Genomic DNA, 12570 nt, shown 5'->3' on the forward strand with positions numbered 1-12570 from the left:
TGATCAAGTATGGTAGGAGCTTGACCCTCAAAAATGTCTCCCTGCACTCTTAAAGTCCCCTCCTAATTCTTATTTAGATACTGCCCTTTTGTGAATTCATCTGAAAAGACATCAAGTTTCACATTAATGTTGATTGCGTCAGCTCTATCTCATCATCACCTCACTCAATCTCTTCACCTCCTCAGATTTCTCATTTAGTGCATCATTTTGAAACCAGTATTGTACATGCAGAAATTTTTCACAACTCTTCAGCAAGCATCTCCACTCCTGACCTTATGATGGAGGGAAGGTCAATGATAAAAATGTCCAGCCATCTTCAATTGCTTCATCAATGACCTTCTCTCATTGTTGGGTCAGATTTCAAGATGTTTGCTGACAATTGCAGAAGGTTCAGCTCCCTTCATGACTCCACAGATATTGGGGAATTCCATATCCAAATGTAGCAAGACATGAACAGTTTTCATGTTTGAGTTGACAAGTGACAAGTAACATTTGCACCATACAAGTGCCAGGCAATGACCATCGCCAACAATAGGTATCTATCATCCTTTCCTAGTCAATGGCATTGCCACCAAATAGATTATCCATGATCAACATCCTTGGGTTATCATTGACTAGAAACTGAATTGGATTAGCCATAACAATACAGCGGCAACAGTCAGTCCTACAGGTCAACAACAAGCAGTTTGAGGATGGAAGGTAAGTCATGGGGAGTGTTGTTGCAACGTCTGTGCAGGGTCTAGCCCTGTTTCTTTTTCCCTGCAATGAGACAAAGGAAGAGATTGAGCATGATGGCAATGGATGCAGGTATGCTCATGCACGAATAAGAGGTGTGGTGAGGTGTCCCCAGTTAGTAAGTAGTACATGCAGAGGGCACAGAAGGTTAGCAGCTTGGGACAATGAGATGGGTGTGAGCCCTTGAATGGACCTTATACATGTGATACTGAGATTTGAAGTCATTGGGGAGGATGCTTGTGCAGTGGTAATGTTAGACTGTGTGCTAGCCTTTTGGTGTGGAGTAGCAAAGAGTTAATGGTAGTGCTTACCCTTATAGAAAAGCATCTTGCAGCATTACTGAGAGTCCCTTTGAACATGAGACCTGGCCCTGATGTGTACCGCAATTTCAATTCAGGGTGGCTGGCTCTTTTAGCCTGGCCTCCTTTAAAGGTCAATAGGAAAGAGCCTGGCTTTCCACTCCACAACCTTATCTGCCAGCACCTCCCTGACTCGGAACTGAGCAAGGCCAAACAGCTGAAAGGGAACATTGAGTGCGAGGGGCCATTCCTAGCTTGCAGCATTTGAGGCGGTATGCAGATTAGTTTTAAATATAGCACCAGAAGTTGGAGCTGGAAGTCTCAGCACTGGTCTTGCATTTCCATCTTGCTTGTCCCTTGATTGCCTGACAAACATGCCAAACATCTTGTTTGTGTAATTAATGTGGGGAAAAGTGAGAGATCATGTGAGAAAATTCATCCCAGGCCATGGCCATATGAACTGGACATTCGAAACTCACTCAACAGCACACTAACTACAAATGGAAAATGTCAGCCCTATATCTCTGTTACTAAAACCGAGAGTCCCAAATGCCTTATTAATCACTTTTTTTACCTGCTCAACCTCTACAATTTACACTCCTATCTCTCCGCTCCTGCACTGCCTTTTTTGAACTGTATATTTTATTTTTGCTTTTTCTGATTTTTATCAAAATGATCACACTTCTTGGAATTATCCTTCATTTCTCCAACTATTTCATTAGCTAATTTCTTCTTGAAGTCTAACATTATCCCCCTCATAGCTCACAATATTTCCAAGTTTCGTGTCATCTACAAATTTTCAAATTGTGCCCTACATGCTCAATTCCAGGTCATTAATATACAACAGGAAAAGCAATGGTCCCAATGTCTGGGGAACGCCACAATTTTCTGAAAAACAACAGTTTAATTCTATTTTTTATTTTCTGCCACTGGGCCAACATTATATCCATGTTGCCCTGCCCCTTTTATTCTTTGGGCTTTGACATGCCCTACATGTTGTACTTTATCAATGTCTTTTGGAAGTCCATGGATACCACGTTAACCATATTACCCTCAGCAACTGTCTCTGCCGCCTCATTAAAATACTCAGTCAAGTTACTTAAACACAATTTCCTTTTAATAAATCCATACAGGTTTTCTTAATGAATCCATATTCATCTAAGTGACTGTTAATTTTGTCCCTGGATGACCACTTCGAAAGTGCTCTCAGAAATTACAGTTCAATTACTTAATCAGCAAGAGGAGCAACTGAAGCGAGAGAAAGAAAAGGGTGACTACTAAATAAAAGCATTTTGAGAACCGAGTTAACATTTAAAATGGAATAATACATGCTGCTCCTCTATCACTTCTCTCATGCAGTGGGTCTCTTCCAGTATCCTTCTCCAACAGGCTGCCTACCTATTCCCAGTATGTCAGTATATCTCGCCCAGCACATGCACAAATTCTTGTGTAGGTCCCTTATCTGTGTAAACTTCTTCAATCCTAGTTGTCAACATATTTTATTTGTTCCTCTGAGAATTATTCTCACAGTGCTCTTATTCCCTCCAATCCACCTTTGAATGTTAAAATTTATGAATCCTAGATTTGAACACCAGCATCTCTCCATCATGAATCTGAAAACATCTACCTTAAGCTGTCAACCTTGCTAACTCTGTGCACAGCTTCAAGCACCTATACAAAAAGTGTTCTTTCTTGTCCATATGTTAAACCACCACTTTGGAATTCTCTATTTACATGGATGTCCAAACAGTGAGCAGCACAGAACAGTAGTTCCACAAAATATGTGTAAAGGTATGTGTGGTTGTTATACTGCGACATAAGATATTCCTTCCAACTGCTGGTTATTTTTAACTTCTTCAGTCTTGCATCCTTTTCATTTTAATTCATACTGAGAAGTAGCTTTACAACACTTTGGTGAAACTTTTGATGTTTAAAATTGCACAGAGCTGTATACTGCATACAAAACCAAGTACTGTAGATGGTTGTTTGTTAATATCAGTGTTCTAATAATGTGATAGAGATTTAGCATAAGGTAAAAGAGTTGGACATTGAAGCAAACCCCTTACCTTCAACACATGAAGGTTGAGCTCGGGTTGTACCAGCTACTTGGCCCGGAAAACAAGAGCATTTCACTGTTTGCGACCGTTCCTCAATTTTGTTCTTGTTGCAGCACCGGTGGACAGCAACAACCTCGCATGTGCCCTGTTTGACCTGATGACCTGAAAGAAGAGGAAAGCATAGACAGTATGTTAACTAATTTATAGGAATAGCTCCAAGGGAGACAATTTATAACACCCTGCTGCAACCATTGACAGCATTGTGAAATGTCTTAGCAAAGTGATAAGACTAGACAAGACTGAAATGTCAACTCCATTAGTCTTTCGATCCATCTTCAATTTCCCAAAACAAAATACACAATCCACTATTGCTATTCAATGACCTTAGGTACTTAAAATAGAACTGAATAAATGCACTGAGATTGAAAAAAAACAAGTTAAACCCAAATAATAATTTGAAAGTGTTAGTTCTACCTGAAGACTTTTGTTAAATATCTTAGGTCAAAGGGGCTATCCACAATAAAAACCTTAATTGGCAAATGGAATATAAATTTCTTGAGTGCAGAAGGTAGAAAATGTACATGTAATTTGTTTTACATGCAATTTTCTCTTTTCTCTATTTGGCTATTGTCCTACCCTTTGTTACAGAGTATACTTCAATGGAAAAGAAATGAGGAGGAAGAAAGCAAGCGACTGGTTCCAGGGGTATGGCCATGAGCACTAAGAGAGTGGCTGAGGTAACTCCTCCTATGTGTAATGTTGGCAACATGAAGCATCACAAAAATAAGCTATGCCATTCTGTGATACAATTGGCTGAAATTCCAGTGAGGCTCTGGGGCTGAAAATGTTTTCCAAAAATCCAAGGAACTAATTTAATGAATTGTTATTTTTAATTTATAAGTGAGTATTGCACAAAAAGAGAGAAAAACCTCGAAGGAACGCAAACAGACGTACATCCCCATTCAAACAGAACTGTCAGCGCGGTAAAAATACTCTTTAATCCAAATGAATATTTATGAAATCCCAGCGAGAAAAGTTCTCTCTTCACAGCGACTTCCCCAGACTGACTAATTCTCAAATGTGTCAAACTCATGCCCAAAACCTCAAATGCTTGAATAATTATTCTAAATTTAAACTGCAGCATCTATGACGGCACAACATCTATAATTATAGGGATACTTTAAAAATAAAAAGTCTTTTTTTTATGATGCTTGTCACAGAAGCTTCTGTCTGAAAGCTCAACCCCTGCTTCACCTACTGTATGTTTGATTCAGCACAAGGCATCACTAAGGATGTAAAGAATAATGGAGGATTCAAAATAAATAAAGGCAATATAATTGACCAATGGCAAGATACATTTTAAAAGCCTGAAGATCTCAAAAGGGGAGAAACATATAAAGTGGTTCAAAGCACAAGATCTTGTCCTCCTATTGGTAATATATCAATATTGGGATTTGCTGAAAAGGCAAGGTCAAAGATTATTTTAAAAATGTAGCAACTGCCTCTTCTTTCAAAAGAACAACTTTTCTGCATCCAGAGATCAAAGCTGAACCTAAATGGAACACAGTAGAAAAGGGCTAGGGAAGACTTTTAAAATCTACCCAAAATGGCACCTAGTTTGCTTTACATTGTGTAACTAATTAACAATATGATTCTTATTTTCACAATGCTGTTTAATTCCCAATGATATTTCAATGTGCATTCATATCAGGATATTCTAAAATATCATTAATCCTGTCGTGTAATCTAAATAGGTGTGACCTATAAAATCAGAAATTTCCTCAGTCCTGATTAAAGGTCATTAACCTGAATCATCGAGCAGAAATTAATGGTCATAGCAGGAGAGTTCTTTTGGATAGAAACAGCATTTTTGGGAGGCTTTATGAATTTGGTCTCACTTGAGTACTTATCTTGCTTCTGCTGAGGTTCTCAGTTCCTGTGAGGGTAGTTTACCGGTGAAAGCTTAGCGAAGTACGGATTGCCTGCCTCCCATGATCTGCTCACCATTCTGAGGGCTAAAGCTCTCTAATATCAGCAGCGCCACCATGACGGTTTGCACTGTCAGCAGTGTGGCCATGAACACCAGGAAAAAGGTGAGCCGGGTGGATTTCCCTGAACCAGACAGAGAGGACTTGATGAGGATGGGAAGATGCAAGTCAACATGATCGACAAAGAAGCTCTTTCTGTTCCCTGCATTCCACCTGGTGGTTGTTGGTGTCCAGCAAGGAGAGATCACACTCCATCAGGTGCCCAGGCCCACGTGCAGGGATTCCAAATGCTAAGCCCACATCTCAAAGCCCCTGACCAGCCACAGGTTAAATACCAATAGTAAGGGTTTGAGGCCCTTAAGTGACCAGTTTAGGCGCTTCCATTGATTTCTGGGCAAGGAAGCCATCCTTGAACCTTCCCACGCTCGAGTTAATAAAAGGGAAGCAGAAATCAGAATATAAAAGACTGAGAGTTGAGAAGATCACAGCAATGTATCAGAGTCAGTGAGTGGAGTGGCACGGTGGCTCAGTGGTTACCACTGCTCCCTCATAGCACAAGGGACCTGGGTTCGATTCCAGCCTTAGGCAACTGTCTGTGTAGAGCGTGCACATTCTCTCCGTGTCTGTGTGGGGTTCCTCTGGGTGCTCCAGTTTCCTCCCACAGTCCAAAGTTGTGCAAGTTAAGTGAATTGGCCATGCTAAATTGCCCATAGATTTAGGTGCATTAGTCATGGGGAATGGGTGGGGGTGGGTTACTCTTTGGAGGGTTGGTGTCGACTATTTGGGCTAAAGGGCCTGTTTCCATGCTGTAGGGAATCTAACCTAATCAAAAGATTACAGGAGGAGAAATTGTGTGGATAGCTCACAGGGGAAGTAATCAAAGTGATAGATCACTAGTTGAGAGATCACAAGGGAGCAATTGCAGTGGTAAATCATAGAAAGAGTGATCACAAAGGGAGAGTTTGTGGGGAGGATGTTGATTAGGGAAGAGATGTTTTTAGATCGATCATTCGTAGGGAGATGCAAGGCAGAATCACTGGGGGAGACATTGTGGGAGATAAAATTTCAAGGGAAAATCACTTGGTGGGCAAGTTGGCCAAACACTACAATTTGATGGAGAGATCTCAGTACAAGGTTTACTCCCCAGACACTATTGGGAGACACCATGTCCTTCCTGACAGTGTTGAATGAGCATTTTCCTGCTGGACTTGACAGCTCTCACTTCTCTTCAGCTGCTGGGTTTCTCAAGCCCTGGAAAAGGTGGCACTCAGGCCTTAAATCAAACCCTGAGAACGAGTGCCTCAGTTAAATATTGTAATCTCCGGTCACTTCTGCTGTAATGTCCCCAATTTTTGGATATATGGTGTCAAATTCTAAATGTTGACTGCTTAAATGACTTCAATAAATCTTTTCAAATCCATTGTCTTCTTAAAATAAGTGTCCCCCTTTTAAAATTTGAGACCTAGTTTATGACAAATTATTGACCCAAAAGTTGCTACAGCAGGTCAACAAATGGAACGCACTGCCTTTGCTTTTTCATCTCAGAAATAATTTAAATTTATATAGCCAGCCTAGCATACACAAACCAACCCAAGGTGCTTCCAGAGAGTGTTTTAAATCAGATTTGACATCCTGACGATGTAGTGAGTGGAATGAGATCATCATAGAATATGAGTTCCCTTGTTGGGGTGTAAACCTGGTCCAATCAGGGAGCCCTGGCTGATATAAATAGGAGTATCAGCGGTTCTGTTCACTCTGAGAGCTGGCTCTGAGCTAGCTGGGTCAGTGTCATCTATTATGTCCATGTAAATAAAGGGTGACTTGCTGACGGGATATTGGTTTTTGTGGAGTTATTTCAGTCACATGAGGAAATAATGGTACAAATCTTTCTGGTAATGGAATTGCTGAGGTATAAGTAGCTGAGTGTATTTAAACACATCTTCACATCTTACTTGTAGGGTGTCATGAGAATTTGTTCACCCATTTAAGGGTGAATCTATCACCTGGGTAAGTAGGAAGGCCTGTGTGGCAAGACGCAATTCCAGTCCTTCAACTTTAATGTCATCCGTTGAGGTCTGCCTTTAGCACAATGGAATCGCATGGCCAGTACTCTTAGCCACCTCACCCCGTCCCTGCAAACATCTCCCTCATCAAGTTCTGCTCAACCCTCCTCTTCCTGAGCACCCTCTGGTTCTGCTCTCCCGGCCCACCCCATCTCACCTCATTCCTGCATTGCTCCTTTTTCTGCCAGCTCTGCCCACACAGTCCCCTTACTGGTTCTACTGGTCCTGTTTACCCAGGGTTGTGGTAGGGACTCAAGCATGGGAGGTGGGAGGTGACGGCATTCCCCTTAAACTTCTTCCTGTTTGTGTGGATCTCTGAGGTCCGTGCATAGTAGTGACTTCCAGAACCAGAAGCGAATGTTGTGATCAGCATGCCAATGGGGAGAAAGTTCCGATATGGCTAGGAAGAACTGTTTGTTTAGTGTATGGATTCTTCTGTCCGATCAGCATGCCAATGTATGGAATGTTGGAGCATGCAGCTTATAGAGAATGTTGGATCAATAGTGAACAGAGACATGGTGGGGTGGTGGTGATGTGCTTGTAGGGTGAACTTGTGCCACAGGACTAGTGTTTTTAAGGTCAACCTGTGGTGGAAATAATGGAAGGCGCAAGGGCCGAGGGAGGATTTCAGTGAATGAGAGAGGGTGCTTGTTTTAGGGGAGATGGTGACAAAGTGGCAATGTCTACTATTCCAGAAGTCCAGGCTGTTACTGTGGAGGGATGGATTCAAATCCCAATATAAGGCTACTGGAGCTCAAATTCAATTAATACATGCGCAATATAATGCTAGTCTCAGTAATGGCAGCCATAAGAATTATCTTCGTTGTTTAAACACCCTCCTGATTCCTTTAGAGAAACACTTCTGCCATCCTTCCCTAGTCATACATATGACATCAGGCAAGTGTCCTCCAAGATGACCTAGCAAACACACTCAGTTCAAAGGTGATTTACGATCATAGATTCCCAACAGTGCGAAAGCAGGTCATTTGGCCTATCAAGTCCAAAGTCTAAAGAGTATCCCACCCAGACCCACCACCCCTCCCCTATAACCCTGCATCTCCTAGAACCAATGCACCTAGCCAGCACACCCCTGAACACCACGGGCAATTTAGCATGGCCAATCGACCTAACCTGCACATCTTTGGACAGAAACCGGAGCAAACACACACAGACACTGGAAGAATATGCAGACTCCACACAGACAGTCACCCAAGGGTGAATTCGAACCCAGATCCCTGGCACTGTGAGGCAGCACTGGGCCACTGTGCCTCCCTACAGATGGGCAACCAATATCAGCAATACCTGAACTATAAAGGGTTCAGAAAGTGTTGCCAGGGTTGGAATGTTTGAGCTATAGAAAGGAGCTGAAGAGGCTGGGTCTGATTACCCTGGAGCATTGGAGGCTGAGGGGAGACCTTATAGAAGTTTATAAAATCATGAGGGACCTGGATAAGGTAAGTAGACAAGGTCTTTTTTCCTGGGTTGGTGGAATCCAGACCTAGAGGGCATAGTTAGAAGGTGAGAGGGGAAACATTTGAAAGAGACCTAAGGGGCAACTATTTCATGCAAAGGGTGGTGCGTGTATGGAATGGGTTGCCAGAGGAAGTGGTGGAGGCTGGTACAATTGCAACATTTATAAGGCATCTGGATAGGTATATGAATAGGAAGGGTTAAGAGTGATATGGGGCAAGTGCTGGCAAATGGGACTGGATTGGGTTGGGATATCTGGCCGGCATGGACAAGTTGGACCAAAGCGTCTGTTTCCGCGCTGTGCATCTCTATGACTCTATGATTCTAATAAGCTAAAAAAATTAAACAAGTTCAGAATCTGATTGGGGCTACATGGTTTGGTTTTTAATTTTCAGCTGTTTTTCATAGTAGGTATAGTTTAATTAACTTGCAGGTAAAGGAACATTGGATTCATCTGAAAATGCAGATAATGCTATCATTTACTTTGTAGTCATTGCACATCATTCCAAGCTACTTGAACAAGCTGTCAGCACTTGCTTCAGTCAGTGTCTACTCTTGAAATCTCTACAATTGTCTTTCATCTCCTTTCACGTTCACTCTTACTCAACATTTCTTCTCAGGAGAAAGTGTTATGGGACAATGAAAAGAAAGTGGGCAGGTTCAGTTAATCTCAGAAAAAAGGCACAGGTTTGCTAAATCAAAATGCTGGGTTCCTAACATTTCCTGACCTTACATAAATTTTCTTCTGTCGGAGCAAGGAGAAAAGCAGAAGAAGCTGAATGCTTCATTACTGGCCTCTCTGTGACCCAATCTCATAGCTAGCTGCTCCTAGAAAAGGGAGCCGTAAATTATTGAATAAATTCAGCTCCCTCTGGGATCAGTTACTTCTTACTGTGAGGCCTTTTGTTAGTCAATCGGTAAAATTCATGCAAGCTCTCAGCAGCTATGGGAATCACTGGACATGACAGCAGTGAGGAAAAAAATCCTGCAGTGACCAGGAATAGCCCACAACATTCCCTGTTCCTCAAGGGAGCAGTCCTGGCAGTTGAAACTGGCATTTTCTCTAGCTGTCCCATTTTGTCCAACTTCCTTACTACTAACTGTTTGACATCCTCTCTTTCCTTCTTTCTGTTATATTTTCTATTGATCTGGAGATTAATTAGAACCAGAAAATGTACAAATATAAAATAGTGGAGGCCGGAGGCTAGGTTCTGGCACAGACTGAGGTGAAAAGAGTGTAAATCAAGTACATTTTTTCCCTTTTGTTCTTATGCTGGACTCTTATTTATAATGTTTTCTTTCAATTCAGTACATTTTGTACCAAATATTTAAGTATCGATATCGAGGTATCTTGTACCTAAGAAGGCACCATAGCAGCGGCATTGCAAACTTTTCACTGCACACATTCGAGTGTACATGACAATAAAGAAGATTCACTTCAGTTCAATAATGGAACGGATCTTCCAGTTTCTTGGAATTCGCAGACGCTCAACCAGAGATGTGCATTGAATCCTCAGCATGTCCTGACGCACTGATTTCATGAGAATCACCCAGGATGTTTAAACTTGCAATGGGCAATTCCTCTGCTGCCAGAGACACTAGAATTCTAGTCAAAGACTATATTTAGTTCTGACTTGCTTATCCTGGATAATTATCCATGAAATGTTACAGGAAAGGATCCTAGTCTAATTCCTGGGTAGCAATATAACCAATTACCCCATCTCTCGCCAACTCTGCGCTTGACACCCCAAGACCTCAAGCAATTCTCCTAAACTCCCACTCACTCCTCATATGACCTGAATTCCCCCATCACTCAACTAGCCCCTGACTCCCAAATAGAAACTCACCCTCAAGTTCTGCTCAATCCATTGACTTCTCACCAGCTCTCTAACTCCATTCCCAACTCCTGCTATCACCCTGAATCTTTGACTTACCCTTGTAAAATTCCATCTCAACCTTGCCAAGGCTCCAACCTCCCTGACCAACCTGACCAAAGGCCCAAATCCAACGTAACTACCCAATTCACCCACCTACTACCTTACCCACCTGCCATCCATCCCCTTACCTCACTGCCCCCATCCAAATGCTGCACATATTGCCATCACCCACACTCATTTACTAACACACTGAAATGCAGTTCAAATTTCACAAAACTCTTCAGTATATTAGTGAATGAACTTACTAGAATACAGCACCTCATGCCACAAATAGGGACATATCTTGCTTCCCTCCAGATTATAATAAAAAGGACTTCAGTTTCACCAAGGACTCCAGTTTCATTTAGCTACATGAGGACTCTCCACATTTCTGAAGAGGCCAGAACAGAATTTCTTAAGATGATTGCCACTTTTAGAAGATTTGAAAACATTACCCAATATTGATTCACAACTTCCTAAGAACTTGCAGTAATCAGGGAATGGTTTTAATAGTTTAACATGACATCAATACACTTCTGGTTCTACCATATTCCAAGTCAAATCTGTATTTATACATAACAGAAATTGCTGGCAAAGCGCAACAGTTCTGACAACATCTGTGGGAGGAAAGTAGAGTTAAAGTTCCAAGTCCAGTGACTCTTCATCAGAACGGTGTTTATCCAACACAGATATGATATTGAAAAATCCGATTTGTCAGATTTTTCATTGTAAGCCATTCTTGGAGGCACAGCACTGAGTTGCAGTATAAATATGATTAAAAGTCCTGATCTGTGTCCACTACAGTTTACTAGAAATAGCCAACAGTGCGCTGTGTTCCCTTTGTTACTGACATGCCTGATCATAGTCATTCATTTTCTTTAAATATTCTTCATATAAAAGCAGATTGTGTGATGTTCCACCAATAAATGCAAACCTCAAAATTAAAACAAACTACTGACTTGATGAACCGTTATTCACAAGAATTAATGAATCATATCTGCATCAAATATTCCATTTTATTATAACTTGCTAAGTGCCAGATTCTCTTAAATATAGGGCAAAATACAGGAATGAAGAAGGTCATATTCTGCTGACAAAATGCCTGGATGGTTTAATTGTTAAAGATGATCTAGATTATTTTATGGAGAAGAAGGTGCAAGCTATTGACCAGAGCTTCTGTAAAGACAGAAATGCTCTGTGCTCTACAGTCTATTCCCCAGGATGCACACCAACACAAACATTGACTGCGCCTGGAGGATCATCAACTCGGTGAAAGATGCTCTTTGGTCAGCCCAAAACATGCTGGTCTTCCAGAACGAGGCGTTGACCCCAACCAAGAGTTGCAGACTGGCACATTCCAAGGTCCAGGACCACATACTGAGGAGTGTGCTAAAGCTTCAGGGGCTGTCATTGAGGTACAGTGGGAGACCACTGTCTGAAGTCTTGCTGCTGAAGTTAAATGGGGGTCCATTTGGTTATTGGACCCTCCTAGTGCCTCAAATGCATGTAACTACAGTATTGTACATGTAAGAGATGCCTTTGATTTGTTTGTTAATACAGTCAAACTTCAATGTTTACTTGCTTTCTTCATATGCTATTGTACAGGACCAAACTGTGCTTATGACTATAGTCTTTATATATATTTTTTAATGAATAAAGCACATTTTTGAATTTAAAAAAATCTCCATGGTACTACAGCCTTAATTCGGGAAGTCAAACTCTCAAACCTGATAACTGCCAATTTTGATATGGGGTAGGATATACTTTGAGTATCTGTGGGTCATGGGGATAGCTCTCATGTGAAAGAGCAACTTCCAATTAACTGAAGCAATTTTCACTGCTGGGATTTCCAAACCACAATTCGTGAACATTTAGCAAGAAAGGCTGAGCCCAGTAGAATTGTTTGGAGACATAACAAATCTTTACGGTGAAAACAAAGTGCCCTTTGAGATTGTTACGAGTTAAAAATTAATGTGCATAAAAGATGAACAGGCTCACTGGAAAAATGAAGCTGTCAAGTCATTTAAATCCCCAAGCCTTTT

At 41.4% G+C, this 12570-nt stretch overlaps 1 protein-coding gene across 1 annotated transcript in view; it reads right to left on the minus strand.

Moving 5' to 3' along the window:
* LOC132822487 (chemokine-like protein TAFA-4) overlaps window positions 1-12570 on the minus strand; it is a 220941-nt gene that overhangs the window by 91116 nt on the left and 117255 nt on the right. The window contains exon 4 of the mRNA XM_060835863.1: window positions 3101-3253. Within this exon, the coding sequence (XP_060691846.1) occupies window positions 3101-3253 (153 nt within the window). The remainder of the gene's footprint in view (window positions 1-3100; window positions 3254-12570) is intronic.

Source organism: Hemiscyllium ocellatum, chromosome 14, assembly GCF_020745735.1.
Source record: "Hemiscyllium ocellatum isolate sHemOce1 chromosome 14, sHemOce1.pat.X.cur, whole genome shotgun sequence".
NCBI classification, from domain to species: domain Eukaryota; kingdom Metazoa; phylum Chordata; class Chondrichthyes; order Orectolobiformes; family Hemiscylliidae; genus Hemiscyllium; species Hemiscyllium ocellatum.